Source organism: Ranitomeya variabilis, chromosome 2 (genome assembly GCF_051348905.1).
Source record: "Ranitomeya variabilis isolate aRanVar5 chromosome 2, aRanVar5.hap1, whole genome shotgun sequence".
In the NCBI taxonomy this organism is placed as follows: Eukaryota; Metazoa; Chordata; class Amphibia; order Anura; family Dendrobatidae; genus Ranitomeya; species Ranitomeya variabilis.
The window spans coordinates 891664307-891683290 of NC_135233.1; the positions used below are offsets into that span (position 1 = coordinate 891664307).

Genomic DNA, 18984 nt, shown 5'->3' on the forward strand with positions numbered 1-18984 from the left:
AACCAGTATTATAAATGCAAACCCCACAAAGTACAAGCTTATTTTATACTCCATTAAGGCAACTTACGCTTCTCTCAAGTCTTCTGGAACATCCACCATGCATTTAAAGAAAGAGTTCTTTGTCACAGGCTTGTTCTGATTGACAGGTCGAAGCCGCTCAAATGTCACAATTTCATTGTAGGTAGCATCGCATGCAGCATATTCAATAACGTAGAACTTGAAAAACAAACAAAAAAAAAAAATCACATTTTTAGATTCTATAAATGATTACAGCCTTCCAGAATTTCAAATAGTTTGTGAACATATTGAAATACGAATTGGTCAAATTGTTGCAGTCACATTATAGAATTGCAATGAAATCTGCCGGTTCGGATGACATTCATCCAATGTTTTATGGGCACCTTTACAGCTAGGCTGTACTTTAAACCCCTTAGTGACAGAGCCAATTTTTACAATTCTGACCACTGTCACTTTATGAGGTTATAACTCTGGAACGCTTCAACGGATCCCGCTGATTCTGAGATTGTTTTTTCGTGACATATTGTACTTCATGTTAGTGGTAACATTTCTTCGATATTACTTGCGGTTATTTATGAAAAAAAAAATGGAAATATGGCAAAAAAAATTGCAATTTTGCAATTTTCAAACTTTGTATTTTTATGCCCTTAAAATCAGAGAGATATGTCACACAAAAAAGTTAATAAATAACATTTCCCACATGTCTACAGGGTTAAAAGTTGACCAGCAATTTCTCATTTTTACAACACCATTTTTTTTTTAGGGACCACATCCCATTTGAAGTCATTTTGAGGGGTCTATATGATAGAAAATAACCAAGTGTGACACCATTCTAAAAACTGCACCCCTCAAGGTGCTCAAAACCACATTCAAGAAGTTTAACACCCTTTACGTGCTTCACAGGAACTGAAACAATGTGGAAGGAAAAAATGAACATTTAACTTTTTTTTGCAAACATTTTACTTCAGAACCATTTTTTTTTTTATTTTCACAAGTGTAAAAACAGAAATTTAACCATAAATTCTGTTGTGCAATTTCTCCTGAATACGCCGATACCCCATATGTGAGGGTAAACCACTGTTTGGGCGCACCGCAGAGCTTGGAAGAGAAGGAGCGCCGTTTGACTTTTTCAATGCAGAATGGCTGGAATTGAGATCGGACGCCATGTCACGTTTAGAGAGCCCCTGATGTGCCTAAATAGTGGAAACCCCCCACAAGTGACACAATTTTGGAAACTAGACCCCTTAAGGAACTTATCTAGATGTGTGGTGAGCACTTTGAGCCCCCAAGTGCTTCACAGAAGTTTATAAAGTAGAGCCGTGAAAATAAAAAATCGCATTTGTTTACACAAAAATGATCTTTTTGCCCCCAAATTTTTATTTTGAAAAGGGTAACAGGAGAAATTAGACCAAAAAAGTTGTTGTGCAATTTCTCCTGAGTACGTCGATACTCCATATGTGGGGGTAAACCACTGTTTGGGCGCACTGCAGAGCTTGGAAGAGAAGGAGTGCCGTTTTACTTTTTCAGTGTAGAATTGGCTGGAATTGAGACAGGACACCATGTCGCGTTTGGAGAGCCCCTGATGTGCCTAAACAGTAGAAACCCCCCACAAGTGACCCCATTTTGGAAACTAGACCCCTTAAGGAACTTATCTAGATGTGTGGTGAGCACTTTAAACCCCCAAGTGCTTCACAGAAATTTATAACGTAGAGCCGTGAAAATAAAAAATCCTATTTTTTCCTCAAAAATGATTTTTTAGCCTGCAATTTTTTATTTTCTCAAGGGTAACAGGAGACATTGGACCCCAAAATCTGTTGACCAGTTTGTCCTGAGTACGCCGATACCCCATAAGTGGGGGGCACTGTTTGGGCACCCATCGGGGCTCGGAAGGGAAGGAGCGCCGCTTGGAATGCAGACTTTGATGGGATAGTCTGAGGGCGTCATGTTGCATTTGAAGAGCTCGTGATGTACCTAAACAGTATAAACCCCCACAAGTGACCCCATTTTGGAAACTAGACCCCCCAGATGTGTGGTGAGAACTTTGAATGCCCAAGTGCTTCACAGAAGTTTATAATGCAGAGTCGTGAAAATAAAAAAAAAAAATTTTTCCACAAAAGAGATATTTTAGCCCCCAAGTTTTTATTTTCACAAGGGTAAAAAGAAATTGGACCCCAAAAGTTGTTTTCCAATTTATCCCGAGTACGCTGATGCCCCATATGTGGGGGTAAACCACTGTTTGGGCGCACGGCAGAGCTCAGAAGGGAGGGAGCGCCATTTGACTTTTTGAGCGCAAAATTGGCTGTGGCGTTTAGAGACCCCCTGATGTACCTAAACAGTGGAAAGCCCCAATTCTAACTCCAACCCTAACCCCAACACACCCCTAACCCTAATCCCAACCCGATCCATAATCCTAATCACAACCCTAACGATAATCACAACCCTAACCCCAAAACAACCATAACCCTAATCAGAACCTAAATCCAACACACCCCTAATCCTAATCTCAACCCTAACCTCAAACATAACCCTAATCCCAATACACCCCTAACCCTAATCCCAACCCTAACCTTAACCCTAATCCCAAACCTAACCCTAATCCCAAACCTAACCCTAATCCCAAACCTAACCCTAATGCCAAACCTAACCCTAATGCCAACCCTAATCCAAACCCTAATCCCAACTCTAACCCTAACTTTAGCCCCAACCCTAGCCCTTAACTTTAGCCCCAACCCGAACCCTAAATTTAGCCCCAACCCTAACTTTAGCCCCAACCCTAACTTTAGCCCCAACCCTAAATTTAGCCCCAACCCTAAATTTAGCCCCAACCCTAAATTTAGCCCCAACCCCAACCCTAAATTTAGCCCCAACCCCAACCCTAAATTTAGCCCCAACCCTAACCCTAAATTTAGCCCCAACCCTAACCCTAAATTTAGCCCCAACCCTAACCCTAAATTTAGCCACAACCCTAACCCTAAGTTTTAGCCCCAACCCTAACCCTAAATTTAGCCTCAACTCCTCTAGCTGCTGGCCGGCAGATCATGGCGGGCGCACTGCGCATGCGCCCGCCATTTTCTTACCGGAGGAAGAAGCCGGCGGCCAGGAGGGGACACAGGAGGACCCAGGGACACCGGTAAGTATAACAGGGTCCCCGAATCCCCCTATTTCTCTGCTCTGTCCTCTGATGTGCGATCACATCAGAGGACAGAATTACACACCGCTTTTTTTTTTTGCGGTCGCCGGTAAACAGTTAATTACCGGCGATCGCAAAGCAGGGGTCGGTAAAAAAAACCCGAATCGTGTTCTCTGGGGTCTCGGCTACCCCGGTAACCGAGACCCCAGAGAAAATCCGACTCTGGGGGGCGCTATTCACTTTTTCCACAGCGCCGTTAATTAACGGCGCTGTGGTTTAAGTACCCTTAACTGCTGCAGCTAAAAGGCGTATCGGCGGTCGTTAAGGGGTTACTGTAGATTTAACCCCTTTACGACTGCCGACTGTAAATAAACGTTGGCGCTTGCTGAGCTTTGTGCAGCACTCAGGGCTTCCGGAGTCCTGCAAGCGCTGGCAGAGTAATAATTCTGAGTGGCAACATCGGGACCCGATTTGTCTCAGGTCCCGATGATGTTAACCATCTATATACACTCACTGGCCACTTTATTAGGTACACCATGCTAGTAACGGGTTGGACCCCCTTTTGCCTTCAGAACTGCCTCAATTCTTCGTGGCATAGATTCAACAAGGTGCTGGAAGCATTCCTCAGAGATTTTGGTCCATATTGACATGATGGCATCACACAGTTGCCGCAGATTTGTCGGCTGCACATCCCAAAGATGCTCCATACAAGGCAGGATGGATCCATGCTTTCATGTTGTTTACGCCAAATTCTGACCCTACCATCCGAATGTCGCAGCAGAAATCGAGACTCATCAGACCAAGCAACGTTTTTCCAATCTTCTACTGTTCAATTTCGATGAGCTTGTACAAATTGTAGCCTCAGTTTCCTGTTCTTAGCTGAAAGGAGTGGTACCCGGTGTGGTCTTCTGCTGCTGTAGCCCATCTGCCTCAAAGTTCGACGCACTGTGCATTCAGAGATGCTCTTAGGCCTACCTTGGTTGTAACGGGTGGCGATTTGAGTCACTGTTGCCTTTCTATCAGCTCGAACCAGTCTGCCCATTCTCCTCTGACCTCTGGCATCAACAAGGCATTTCCGCCCACAGAACTGCCGCTCACTGGATTTTTTTTCTTTTTCGGACCATTCTCTGTAAACCCTAGAGATGGTTGTGCGTGAAAATCCCAGTAGATCAGCAGTTTCTGAAATACTCAGACCAGCCCTTCTGGCACCAACAACCATGCCACGTTCAAAGGCACTCAAATCACCTTTCTTCCCCATACTGATGCTCGGTTTGAACTGCAGGAGATTGTCTTGACCATGTCTACATGCCTAAATGCACCGAGTTGCCGCCATGTGATTGGCTGATTAGAAATGAAGTGTTAACAAGAAGTTGGACAGGTGTACCTAATAAAGTGGCCGGTGAGTGTATATAACCTTCTAATTCTGTTTGTTTGTCTGTAACGGAAATCGCGAGTCGCTGATTGGTCGCGCCAGGCGCCCGCGACCAATCAGACAGGCGTAGTCCGGCCGCAAATTGGCGCGGGATTTGAACCACGCTTCGCTGATTGGTCGCGCCCGGCCGGGTGCGACCAATCAGCGATATTGGTGCGCAATTTAAACCCCACTTCTAGAATACCCGATGCGTTCGAATCGGGCCACCATCTAGTGTGTTATATTACAGATGCTGTGATCGCGGCCCTTACACTTTTGTGAAAGGGAGGGGTCTCCTTCACTCACCCCTCCGGCATCCGTGTGATCACAAACCTAAGGCTCTCATGGCAGTCGGAGGTCAAATTATGACCTCTGAGTATGCCAACTACTTAGGCCTGTTAGAATCAGCCAGCAGCAGGGTCTAATAGGTGATCTGACAATGTAACACTGACAGTTCTAATGCATTGCAAAACACATGTATGCAATGCATGAGTCCATCGATCAGAGAAATAAAAGTTGATCTCCCATAAAAGGGACTTTGTAAAATAGTAAGGGAGAAGAAAAAAAAAAAAAAAGTTAAATTTCAAAAAAATAAATAAATTCATAGATTTATGCAAAAACAACAATAAACTAAAAAAAAGTACACATATCCATAATTACCCTATCGATAAAAAGGGTCACACTAGATAACCCCTTCAGTGAACACAGTAAAAAAAATAAAAAAAAAAAAAAGTCCAAAAACTGCTTTTTCAACATACCAAACAAAAAGTTAAATAAAGCGCAATCAAAAAGACTAAATGTAAATGAAAACTATGGTATCGCTGAAAACGTCACCTGGTCCCGCAAGAAACAAGGCGCCATACGGCTCAGCAAATAAAAAAAACCCTTAGGCTATGTGCACACTTTTTTGAAGGGCAAAATGATGGAAGGACAATGTCTTCGTTGATGTGGAAAGCCGAGACCACCTTGGGAAGGAATTCAGGAACCGGTCGAAGAACTACCTTATCCTGATGAATAATCAGGAAAGGGGAACGACATGACAGGGCTGCCAACTCGGAGACCCTCCTGATGGATGTAATGGCAATGAGGAAGGCGACCTTCCAAGAGAGAAGGGAAAAGGGCACATCATGAAGAGGCTCAAAGGGAGCAGCCTGAAGAGCGCCAAGGACAGGTTAAGGTTCCAAGGTTCCAAGGGAGGGCGGAAAGGAGGGGCGATATGCGCAACTCCCTGTAGAAAAGTCCGATCCTGGTGAATGGAGGAAAGGTCACTCTGGAAGAGAATCGACAGAGCGGACACTTGTCCCTCGAGTGTGCTGAGGGATAAGCCCGAATCGAGACCAGACTGGAGGAAACCGAGAAGATCTGGAAGAGAAAAGGACATTGGAAAAACTTCATTGGTTTCGCACCAGAGAAAGAACGCTTTCCAGTACCTATGGTAGATACGGGAAGAAGCCGGTTTTCTGGCTCTGATCATGGTCTGTATGACCTGGGAAGAGAGACCAGAGTTTTTCAAGACTGCGGCCTCAATGGCCATGCCATTAAACTCAGCGACTGAGAACTCTGGTGGTAGAGAGGTCCCTGAGAGAGGAGATCTGGGCGATCCGGGAGTCTCCAAGGAGTGTCCGTGAGCATGTTTACGAGCTCGGCGTACCACGGCCGCCTTGGCCAGTCCGGCGCTATCAGTATGACTGGAATCCCTTCCAACTTGATCTTCTTTACCACCCTTGGAATCAAGGGGAGGGGTGGGAACAGGTAGGGAAACTGAAACTGGGACCATGGAATTACCAGGGCGTCGTGGCCGACGGCAAGAGGATACCGGGACCTGGTGACAAACTGAGGGACCTTGTGGTTCATCCGGGACGCCATAAGATCGACATCTGGCGTACCCCAGCGGAGGCAAATTTGACTGAAGACTGCGGGGTGGAGAGACCACTCGCCCGCTGCTAGGCCCTGGCGACTGAGAAAGTCGGCTGCCCAGTTTTCGACCCCGGGGATATGAACGGCTGATATGGCCGGAACGTGGCGTTCCGCCCACCGAAGAATCTTTGCCACTTCTGTCATTACTTGGCCGCTGCGAGTCCCGCCCTGGTGGTTTAAGTACGCCACGGCCATGGCGTTGTCCGACTGGATGCGGACGGGAAGATTCGACAGAAGAGACTGCCAGCGGATTAACGCAAGGAAGATTGCCCTGATCTCCAGAAGGTTGATGGGAAGGAGAGCTTCCTGGGTGGTCCAACGGCCCTGAGCCGTGTGTTGTCGGTAGACTGCTCCCCACCCGAGAAGGCTGGCATCGGTGGTGATGACCTGCCACTGAAGGGGAAGAAATGATCTTCCTCTCAGGAGAGGAGGACAGCATCCACCAGGTTAGGGACTGACGGACCTGGAGAGGAAGGTGGACGGGACGGTCCAGGGAGTCCAAGGACCTGTTCCAGGTGGATAGGAGGAATAGTTGGAGGAGGCGGGTGTGGAACTGGGCGAAAGGAACAGCCTCCATGGAGGCCACCATCTTTCCCAGGACTCCCATGCAGAAACGAAGTGACTGAGGGGCTGGGCGTTTGAGAAGGCGGACCGCCTTGAGGAGTACTGAGAACTTTTCCTCTGGGAGGAAGACCCGAGCTAAGTTCGTGTCGAACACCATGCCCAGGAAGGACAGTCATTGGGATGGAATCAGAGAGGACTTGGTCCGGTTGATAATCCAGCCGAGACTGGCCAGGATGTCCAGGGAGACCTGGAGACTGTGGGCACAGTCTAGACGAGAGGACCCCTTGATCAACAGATCGTCCAGGTAGGGGATAACGAGGATCCCCCTGGAACGAAGGAGGGCCATGACCGCCGCCATGATTTTGGTGAAGACCCTGGGGGCAGACGCTAAACCAAAGGGGAGAGCCGTGAACTGGTAGTGATTGTCCCCGACAGCAAACCGAAGGAATCTGATGCCGTACGCAGATGGGGACATGAAGGTATGCATCTTGGATGTCGACCGAGCAGAGGAACTCCCCGGGTTCCATGGCGGCGATCACTGACCGCAGGGATTCCATTCTGAAGTGGTGAGGTCGGACGTGGCGGTTCAGAAGCTTCAAATCCAGGATAGGGCGAAGAGACCCGTCCTTCTTTGGGACTACAAAAAGGTTTGAGTAGAACCCGTAAAAACGGTCTTCGGAAGGAACGGGAATTACGACTCCGGCGGCGACCAGAGACGTTACGGCTTGAAGCAAGCCAGGTAAATGGGACAGCTGCTTTGGGGGGCGAGAGAGAAAGAAGCGATTTTCCGGGGGGGGGTAGAAAATTCGGACGGACGAAAGGGGCGAAATGTTCGAGGAGCCTTTGGGTTAAAGAAGCGTTTTGGCTTGGACAGGGGGAGAGAGGTACTCTTGCCCCCAGTCGCGTCTGAGATAATTTGATCCAGACGAGTGGCAAAAAGCCTGGAACCTTGAAACGCCAAGTTGGTGAGAGACTTTTTGGAAGTAGCATCTGCATTCCATGCTTTGAGCCAAAGAATGCGGCGCATAGCGACAATGTTGCTGCTTGCCCTGGCTGAACAGGCTGCTGCATCTAAGGAGGCAGTGAGAAGGTATTTCCCTGCGTGGTTAATCTGGTCGGCGAGGTCAGCCAGCTCGGTAGGGGAGGCCGAAGCCAAAATGCCTCGGCGGAGAATCTTGGCCCAGGCAGATATGGCCTTAGCCACCCATGTGGAAGCAAAGCTGGGGCAGAGGGAAGCACCCGTTGCCTCAAAAGCCGATTTGGCCAGCGCCTCAATTTGTCTGTCCGATGCGTCCTTAAGCGACGCGCCGTCCGGTAAGGAGAGAACAGTCTTGGAGGAAAGACGGGAGATCGGTGGATCGACCTTGAGAGATTCAGCCCACTTGGAGAGAAGATCGGCGCTAAAGGGATAGAGCACGTCCAGATGTTTTCTACCCGAAAAACGTTTTTCAGAATGTTCCCAGTGTTTAGACAGGGTAGACTCAAACTCCTCATGGGTAGGAAAGGAGCGAGAGGGACGCTTCACCCGCTTAAAGGAGACAGAGGAATCCTGGGGGGAACTCTCATCTTGTTTTAGTTTGAGGGTTAGCGATATAGCCAAAATAAGACTATCTACGACAGCCTGCATGCTAGAAGCCTGGTCTTAATCGGAGTCAGAACCGGACTGGGAATCCACATCAGACCCAATGTCCTCCTCCGAAGAGGGGAATTGGGAGGAGGAGAGCAGCTTGAGCGCTGCGGAGGGACCTGGAGAACCAGACGAAGAGCCAGACAGAGTCCTCTTTCTAGAGCGGCTGGCTGATTTGTCTCCCTGTGGTTCAGGGTCAGGTGCGGCCAACTCGCCATGGAAGACGGTCGGAGCGCTGGTGGCTGAAGGAGGCTGTGGAAGACGTTCAAGCGCCTGGACCAGGGACAGAGATACCTTAGTCAAATCAGAGACCGACTGAGAGATAGCAACGGCCCACTCAGGGGGAGGGGGAGCGCCCCCATCCCGAGAGTCAGAAGCTTCCTGCGGGGCAGACATGGCAGGAGGACTGCAGGACTGGCAGAGAGGCGACGATTGGCCTACAGACCACTTTATCTTACAACGAGCACAGGCGTAGTGAGTTATGGTAGGTTTGGTAAGGCAGGCTCCAGAAGAGTTGGACATAAGGATATTCTGCAGCACTATACTACAGAAAAGGCTAAAGGGCCTACAGTGGTATGGATAATACCAGGGAGGGGCCAATATAGCGTCACAATCCTACCGCACCGCAGAGCAGAGTTGTCCGTGTCCCCCAACACACGATGTCTCCTGTGCACGGGGCTGCTGAAGCAGGAAGTGCCAGCAGAGAAGAAGGGGCGGTGCTGTACGGAGAGGAATAAGACAAGGCTCCTGATAGGGCCGCACCGAAAGGGAAGGGTGTGCCCGGGATGTAAAAACCCCTCTGAGTGGAGGAGGAAAAGAGTGCCGAAAAAGGAGGGGGCGTGGCCTATCGCAAGGGTGTGGCCTATCGTAAGGGGCGTGGCCGGCCGCAGCGGTGAAAGTGAAAGTAAAAAACGGCCGTGACTGTGTGAAAGCACAGTACATTTAGACAGGGAAATACTGCTGCGGGGGAGCGGCTGCTGAAGCGCTGGTACCTGCATGTTCCAGTTCCACAGGTAGAGGGAGAGGATCGACCAGGGGCCCGATGAGAGAGGGGTCGCTGGAAATAGAATCCTTCGTCCAGAAGACGGCCTCGACCCCAAAACAAGGGGGAGGGTCACCGCTGGTGACCACTGTCTTCCTCTCAGCCCTCTCCGAGGAGAGGGGTGAGGGGGACTGTTTGGCAAGGACCGCCACCATAAAGACCCTGGAGCACCTGGGAGGGTGACAGGGTATAATGTCCTGCCGGCGGTCTGAGAGCTGCGATGCAGACGACACCACACTGCTCGCTCAGCCGCCCTCCTGGGGAGGCAGGGTGAAAGATTGCACCCTGAATCCCTGAATGCTGTATCTGAAAAAGAAAAGCCAAAATGTTAATAAAAACAACAAAACCTGTAAAGGAATCAAGATTAGCAGCGGATCTGAAGATCCAGGTCCGCCTCCTACAGACACTAAGCACAAACTGAGGTGCTTGGTGCCTGTCGGTGGGTGTATACTGCCGGGGAGGAGCTACACCTTTTTCCTTTTTTGCATAGTGTCAGCCTCCTAGCAGCAGCAGCATACACCCATGGTTGTCCTGTGTCCCCCAATGAAGCGATAAAGAAATAGAAAATTATAGCTCTCAGAATGTGGCAAATGTAAAAACTTTTTTTTCCTACAAAAAGTGTTTTAAATATGTGACAACAGGCAAAAAAAATAAAATATTATACATACCGTATATACTCGAGTATAAGCCGACCCGAGTATAAGCCGACCCGAGTATAAGCCGACCCGAGTATAAGCCGAGACCCCTAATTATGCCACAAAACTGGGAAAACTTAATGACTCGAGTATAAGCCTAGGGTGGAAAATGCAGAAGCTACCGGTAAATGTCAATAAAAATAGATACCAATAAAAGTAAAATTAATTGAGACATCAGTAGGTTAAGTGTTTTTGAATATCCATATTGAATCAGGAGCCCCATATAATGCTCCATACAGTTCATGATAGGCTCCATGAGATGCTCCATATTAAAATATGCCCCATATAATGCTGTACAAATGCTGATTATGGCTCCATAAGATGCTCCATAGAGATATTTGCCCCATATAATGCTGCACATGGCCCCATAAGATGCTCCATAGAGATATTTGCCCCCATATAACGCTGCACATGGCCCCATAAGATGCTCCATAGATATTATGCCCCATATGCTGTTGCTGCAATTAAAAAAAAACAAAAAAAAAACACTAACTTACCTCCCGTCGCTCACTATATTCACCTGTCCTCCGTTCCACCGACAAGCGTCGTTGTGTCTTCCGCACTGACGCTCAGGCAGAGGGCTGAGCGTCACTGCAGAGGAAGCAGAAGACAGCGGCGCCGACGGTGGAACGAGGAACAGGCGAATATAGTGCACTGCCCCCCGCCATACTCACCTGCTCCCGGCGCAGTCCCTGGTTCTCCGGGCGCTGGCAGATTCTTCCTGTATTGAGCGGTCACATGGTACTGCTCATTACAGTAATGAATATGCGGCTCCACCCCTATGGGAGTGGAGTCGGGTCCATATTCATTACTGCAATGAGCGGTACCATGTGACCGCTCAATACAAGAAGAAGCTGTCAGCGCCCGGAGAACGAGGGACGTCCAGGGACCGCGCCGGGAGCAGGTGAGTATGATTAAATGATTAGACAGCTGCCACTCCTCCTCCCCTGCCGACCCTGGGAATGACTTGAGTATAAGCCGAGAGGGGCAATTTCAGCCTAAAAAAAAAAATGGGCTGAAATTCTCGGCTTATACTCGATTATATACGGTACATACATATATACACACAGATGAGCGTGCAACTAATATATATCTTTTTTTTTTCTTCCTACTATTGCAAGGAGCCTTCTGAGATTGCTGGCTGGGGATGCGTTCACTTTGTTAAGGTACTGTGTTTGGTGCTGTTCCCATTTTTAACCTATATACACACATATATATACCGTATTTTTCCGACCATAAGACACTTTTTTCCTCCAAATTTGGGAGGAAAGTGTGGGTGTGTCTTATGGTAGTGGGGAGGGGCAGCGGCCAGTGGGATCGCACTGGGATCCCACTTGCAGGCGGCAGAAAAATGTCCCCACTGCCAGTGCTGGGGAAACCACATGGTCCCGATGATTAAGTGCAGTGAATATTCATTAGCCGCTTCCCCGCCCACCTGTTAGCTGAGCAGTGAGCGGGGAGCAGCAAATGAACAGGGATACACATGGTTTCCCCAGCGCTGGATTCCTGCAACAGCTTGGGAGATCTGTGTGTGGAGTGGAGGAGACAGCTGCATACCTGCCTGGCTGTGCTTGTCTGGATACTGAGTGCTGGGCATAAGGACCTGTGTGATGTCATGAAGTGGGCGGGCTGGAGAATCACATGGCAGCACAGAGCCCTCTCTTTTCTGATGTCATCACAGGTCCTTCAGACACTGCACTAGAATCTGCTGGCTTCCTCTTATAACCTGTGCTGTGGAGAGGCAACAAGAGGGAGGGCTGTGCGGTCATGGGATGCTCCAGCTTTTCACCTCACCACAGTGTGGCTGGCTGCCACAATTAAGAGGTTAGTCTTTACAACACACAATAAAGCACTCTGCCACTCCTTTGGTGAACTATAACTCCCAGCATGCCATAGGATCTGCAGGACATGCTGGGAGTTATAGTTCTCCCATGGGATTTTAAAGCAGCACTCCAGTGTTATTTTTCAGTGCTGGAGTGGTGCTTTAAATATAAGCCCTGTGCCCCCATTCTTAGACTCACCCTCCAGCGTCTTCACATAGTACTTTACAGACACCATACTGGGCCTGCAGCACCATCTTCTACCCGTAGCTTCCAGCATAATAACATACTATTATATATAATAACACCACATATAATAGTATGTTATTTATGTTATTACATTTTACCTCATTTGTTTGCTTCAAACTTTTTTTTCCTATTTTCCACCTCTAAAACCTGGGTGCGTCTTATAGTCCGAAAAATACAGTACATCCAACTATATCTATCTATCTATCTACACACACACACAGAGTATTCTAGAATATGTATGCGTAGTGTATAGCGCAGCCCACGCTGTACATTGCGCAGCCCACGCTGTACATTGCGCAGCCCACGCAGTACATTGCGCAGCCCACGCAGTACATTGCGCAGCCCACGCAGTACATTGCGCAGCCACTTCTATAGCACAGCCCATGAAGTATATTGCCCAGCCCACGCAGTATATTGCACAGCCCACGTATTATATAGCAATGTGGGCATCATATCCCTGTTAAAAAAAAGAAATAAAATAAAAAATAGTTATATACTCACCTTCCGGAGCCCCCGGATCCAAGCGAAGCGGTTACCGACGCTGCTCGTGCGCTCCGGTCTCAAGAGTGCATTGCGGTCTCGCGAGATGACGTAGCGGTCTCGCGAGACCGCTACGTCATCATCTCGCGAGATCGCAGCATGGACCGGTTACCGGAGCGTCGCGAGCGGGAAAGGCCTGTTGTCGATCCGGGGCCGACGGACGGTGAGTACATAACAATTTTTTTTTATTTATTTTTTTTAACATTAGATCGTTTTACTATTCATGCTGCATAGGCAGCATGAATAGTAAAAAGTTGGTCACACAGGGTTAATAGCAGCGGTAAAGGAGTGCATTACACCGTGGCATAACGCGGTCCGTTACCGCTGCCATTAACCCTGTGTGAGGGCAGACTGAAGGGGAGTACGGAGCGGCCATTTTGCCGCCGGACTATGACCGTCGCTGACTGGTCGTGGCAAAACAGCCACGAACAATCAGCGACTTGGATTCCATGACAGACAGAGGCCGCGACCAATGAATATCCCTGACAGAAAGAAAGACAGAAGGACAGACAGAAAGACGGAAGTGACCCTTAGACAATTATAGTAGACATAGATTCTCTCTCCATCTCTCTCTCTCCCCCCCTCTATCTCTCTCTATATCTATCTATCTATATATATACACACCAAGTAGCAAAAAAAGAAGGCAGCACTCCAAGGATTCAAAGTGAAAAAACGTGTGAAGTTTAATCGACCCACATCACTGCGCGACGTTTCGGCTCACACAGCCTTTTTCAAGCTTGAAAAAGGCTCAGTGTGAGCCGAAACGTCGCGCAGTGATGTGGGTCGATTAAACTTCACACGTTTTTTCACTTTGAATCCTTGGAGTGCTGCCTTCTTTTTTTGCTACTTGGTGTACATGTTGGATAGATGAGTGGACCATTCTATCCAGGGGGCCAGGCACCCACCATCGGTGAGCATTGTGCTGTTCCAGTATATATATTATATATATATATATATATATATATATATATATACACATATATACACATACATACATACACATACACTAGATGGTGGCCCGATTCTAACGCATCGGGTATTCTAGAATATGCATGTCCACGTAGTATATTGCCCAGTTACGTAGTATATTGCCCAGTCACGTAGTATACAGCACAGAGCCACGTAGTATACAGCACAGAGCCACGTAGTATACAGCACAGAGCCACGTAGTATACAGCACAGAGCCACGTAGTATATTGCCCAGTTACATAGTATACAGCGCAGAGCCACGTAGTATACAGCAGAGCCACGTAGTATACAGCAGAGCCACGTAGTATACAGCAGAGCCACGTAGTATACAGCAGAGCCACGTAGTATACAGCAGAGCCACGTAGTATATTGCCCAGCCACGTATGTCACAGGTTAAAAAATAAAAAAATAAACATACTCACCTTCAGAGGGTACCCTTGTAGTTCTGTCGCCTGTGTGCGGTGCAGGCGGCAGCTTCCGGTCCCAGGGTGTGATGACGTCACGATCACATGACCGTGACGTCACGGCAGGTCCTTCTCGCGCAGGACCTGTGATGACGTCGTGGTCACATGACCGTGACGTCATGGCAGGTCCTTGTCGCATACCATCCTTAGCACCGGAACCTGCCGCTTGCATGGATCGGTCACCGGAGCGTCGCGAGGAGCGGGAAAGGCGGCGGAAGGTGAATATATAATGATTTTTTATTTTTTTTAAATTTTTAACATTAGATGTTTTTACTATTGAGGCTGCATAGGCAGCATCAATAGTAAAAACTTGGTCACACAGGGTTAATAGCGGCGGTAACGGAGTGAGTTACCCGCGGCATAACGCGGTCCGTTACCGCTGGAATTAACCCTGCGTGAGCCGTGACTGCGGGGAGTATGGAGTGGGCGCCGGGCACTGACTGCAGGGGAGTAGGGAGGGACTACTCGATTCTCTAGAACCTTTGTACTACCAGTACCGTGGAAGCCCCCTATGTTTCCGTTAACAGATGACAGACGTTAGTGGGGACTTGCTGTTTTGTGGATGAATTTGGAGCTTTTGTTATGTAAAATGCTCATAACATTTATCCTGCGCTCTCTGTTGAACACTTAACATCAGGTTTTCCATGTAAATCTCCGAATGATGTGATTCAGATGAAACCCCTAAAGGGTGAAATTCCCAAAATGGGGTCACTTGAGGAGGGTATTCTAGTCTTCTAGCACTTAGGGGCTCTTTAAATGGTATCTGCAAACTATTCTATAGAAATTTGTTCTCCAAGAGTCAAATAGCGCTCCGTCGCTCCCAAGTCTCGCCATATGGCTAAGCAGAACTTTACACACATATTGCCACGTTCCGCAGAAATTGTGTGCCATTTTTACCCATTTTCCCCTTGTTAAAACGTAATCTTTGCAGGCTAAAAAAATTTGTGGTAAAAATCAGGGCTGTGGAGTCGGAGTTAGTTTTGGTTGGAGTCAGAGTCAGTAGAAATGTACCAACTCCAGCTTTTTAAAAAATGTATTAATATTTCATAATTGAACTTTCATATGAATTTTATAAATGTTACTCAAATATACATATGTTCTATCAAACTCTGAACAGTGATAAGCAGTTCTGCTGGAGATAGACATTTCTTACAATGTATGAAACTGAAAATGTGTTGCAAATTCTTAGTAGTAAAGCTCCTCCTCTAGACTAGATGTTTACTAGGTGTGCGTCTTCCAAGCATCTCACAGCTGCTACTCAGAAGAGGAAGACTGTAAGAAGTATTATCCTTTCAACAAACTTTGCATCAGATAACTAAGTACATGAGGAATAACAGTATTACTGACCACTATATCAGTTGTACAACCTGGCAATAATTTTGTACAATTGTTTTTAGGAAAAACAATTGTCATTTGGATTGTGAATGCAGAATTAAAAACCTGAGAATGTCAAAGAAGCGTCACATTAAATCAGCTGTATTTGAACATTTCACCATCACTCAAGATAGAAAACATTATGACTGTCAGTGTATGACAAATTATCCAGATGAAAACAAATGCTGTGAAGCCAAGATCAGTGCATATTCAGGCAAAGATAAAAATGCTCCTACCAGAGCTTCTAATCTAAAGAGACATTTACAGCGCTTTCATCCAGAAGTACTGAAAGCAGTGGATGAGAAAGACTGCATCCAAACCAATGAACCCGTGCCCAGCTCTTCCAGCCAAACAAAGGAGCAGAGAACTTTGCAGCCATCAGTTGCAAGATATTATGTCAGTGACAAAGTTACTGTGACAATGACAGTAGATACATTTAAAAAACAGATCATAGAGCTTGTTGTAAAGGATAGTGTGCTTATTTCATTATTTTCACGACCAGCTTTTATGTGTTTCAATGGGGAAATGGCCCGCAAGCTTGGCGTTTCTCTGGAGAGAGTATTAGAAAATTAGTAATCGAAGAAGCTTTTAAACAAAAGGAAGAACTTAAAAAAACTCTCAAGGGACTCTTTCTGTTTCTTAAAATGGATGCCTGCACACGTCACAGAGTGAACTATTTTGCCATCAATGTCCGATTTGTTTGTGACAAAAATGAAATAGTTACCAAGACATTGGCAGTAAAAGACACCAAAGCTCATCACACCAGTGAGTTTCTCCTGGTCTTGGTGGAAAAGGTTCTGCAAGACTATGAACTTAATAAAAGAGCAAGTTCTTTCTGTCGTAACTGACAATGCTTCAAATATGATAAGTACTATTAAGCTAATGAATGAGAGTAATGATGGTGACCAGCAGCTAGAAGAACATTCTGGGTCCACAGACACAGAAATGTTTGAAATAGAGGAACACAGTATTGTAACTGAGGAGCAAACTGAAGTTGCTTCAGATGAACAGCAACATGATAGTTTAGAAGATCTTGTTGAAACGGTCAATACGTTCTTTCATTCATCACATGCGCTGTGTTGTGCATATGCTACAGCTGGCTATAAGACAGTCTGCAAGAAGGACATACTGCTGCACTGATTGGCAAGGTGAGAAAATTGGCTACTGTTGCCAGAACCCCTAAAGTTGACTCAATTTTGAAGAGACGTGCTGGAAAAGGGGCAATTATTGATCAAGCCACACGATGGGGCAGTACTTACTTAATGATTCAGCGCTTGGTTGAACTGAAAACCTTTCTTGTAGACATGGCTAACCCTCAACTGACGCTAAATGAAAGTCAGTGGAATCAGGTGACTGAGCTGGAAAAATTGCTAGAGCACCCATTTACAGTGACTAAAAATTTACAAGCAGAGGACTTAACTCCAGGTATTTTCTTAAAGGAGTGGAAGAACCTGATGTTTCGCCTGTCCCAAAGAGGAGGGTTAATTGCAAGTGGCATTGCTGCATCAATGAAACGGAGAGAGGAGCTACTATTACAAAATAACATTCTTTTGGCAGCTGTTTATGTAGACCCAATGCATCGGATTCTTCTAGATGATCAACAGCTAACTAAAGGAAAAGAAGCTCTGTTTGTTCTGCAACCCTTTCATCCTTACTGCTATTTCAGTCAGGAGGAACAAGAAGAATTTGGTCATCCTGCCACATCTACACCCTCATCAACTGATGAAGAATTTAATTTCGAAAAATATTTGGATCACAAGGACCGTGCATAGCGTTCCCGCATAGAAGAAGAGTCATCCCCAAAGAACACAGCCAGTACAGTCATGGACAAAAATTTTGAGAATGAGACAAACATTAATTTTTCCAAAGTCTACTGCTTCATTTTTTCTAATGGCAATTTGCATATACTCCTGAATGTCAGAGTGATCAGCTTAACAGCAATTACTGTACTTGCAAAGTCAATATTTGCCCAGAAAATGAACTTTAACCCCCAAAACATATTTCAACATCATTGCAGTCCTGCCTTAAAAGGAGCAGCTAACATCGTTTTAGTGATTGATCCATTAACACAGGTGTGGGTGTTGATGAGGACAGGGCTGGCGATCAATCAGTCATGATAAAGTAAGAATGACATCACTGGACACTTTAAAAGGAGGCTGGTGCTTGGTATCATGGTTAACTGAAGAGAAACAATGGTTATCTCTAAAGAAACACGTGCAGCCATCATTGCACTGCACAAAAATGGCCTAACAGGGAAGAGTATCGCAGCTACAAAGATTGCACCTCAGTCAACAATCTATCGCATCATCAAGAACTTCAAGGAGAGAGCTTCCTTTGTTGTCAAAAAGGCTCCAGGGCGCCCAAGAAAGACCAGCAAGCGCCAGGACCGTATCTTAAAACTGTTTCAGCTGCGGGATCGGACTACCAACAGTGCCGAGCTTGCTCAGGAATGACAGCAGGCTGGTGTGAGTGCTTCTGCATGCACTGTGAGGCGGAGGCACTTTGAGCAAGGCCTGGTTTCAAGGAGGGCAGCAAAGAAGCCACTTCTCTCCAGAAAAAACATCAGGGACCGACTGATATTCTGCACCAGGTACAGGGAGTGGACTGCTGAGGACTGGGGCAAAGTCATTTTCTCTGATGAATCCCCTTTTCGATTGTTTGGGACATCTGGAAAACAGCTTATTCGGAGAAGAGGTGAGCGCTACCACCAGTCTTGTCTCAGGTCAACTGTAAAGCATCCTGAAACCATTCATGTGTGAGGTTGCTTCTCAGCCATGGGAATCGGCTCACTCACAGTCTTGCCTAAAAACACAGCCATGAATAAAGAATGGTACCAGAATGTCCTCCAAGAGCAACTTCTCCCAACCGTCCAAGAGCAGTTTGGCGCCCAACAATGCCTTTTCCAGCATGATGGAGCACCTTGCCATAAAGCAAAGGTGATAACTAAATGGCTCATGGAACAAAACATAGAGATTTTGGGTCCATGGCCTGGAAGCTCCCCACATCTTAAGCCCATTGAGAACTTGTGGACAATCATCAAGAGACGGGTGGACAAACAAAAACCAACAAATTCTGGCAAAATGCAAGCATTAATTATGCAAGAATGGACTGCTATCAGTCAGGATTTGGTCCAGAAGTTGATTGAGAGCATGCCAGGGAGAATT

General features: G+C 46.8%; 1 protein-coding gene across 3 annotated transcripts in view; it reads right to left on the bottom strand.

The window, feature by feature from the left end:
* The window catches only part of FXR1 (FMR1 autosomal homolog 1), a 117317-nt gene that overhangs the window by 31051 nt on the left and 67282 nt on the right, over positions 1-18984 (bottom strand). For all 3 annotated transcript variants that reach the window (XM_077290446.1, XM_077290445.1, XM_077290447.1), the window contains exon 5: positions 68-216. In XM_077290446.1, coding sequence (XP_077146561.1) covers positions 68-216 — 149 coding nt within the window. The remainder of the gene's footprint in view (positions 1-67; positions 217-18984) is intronic.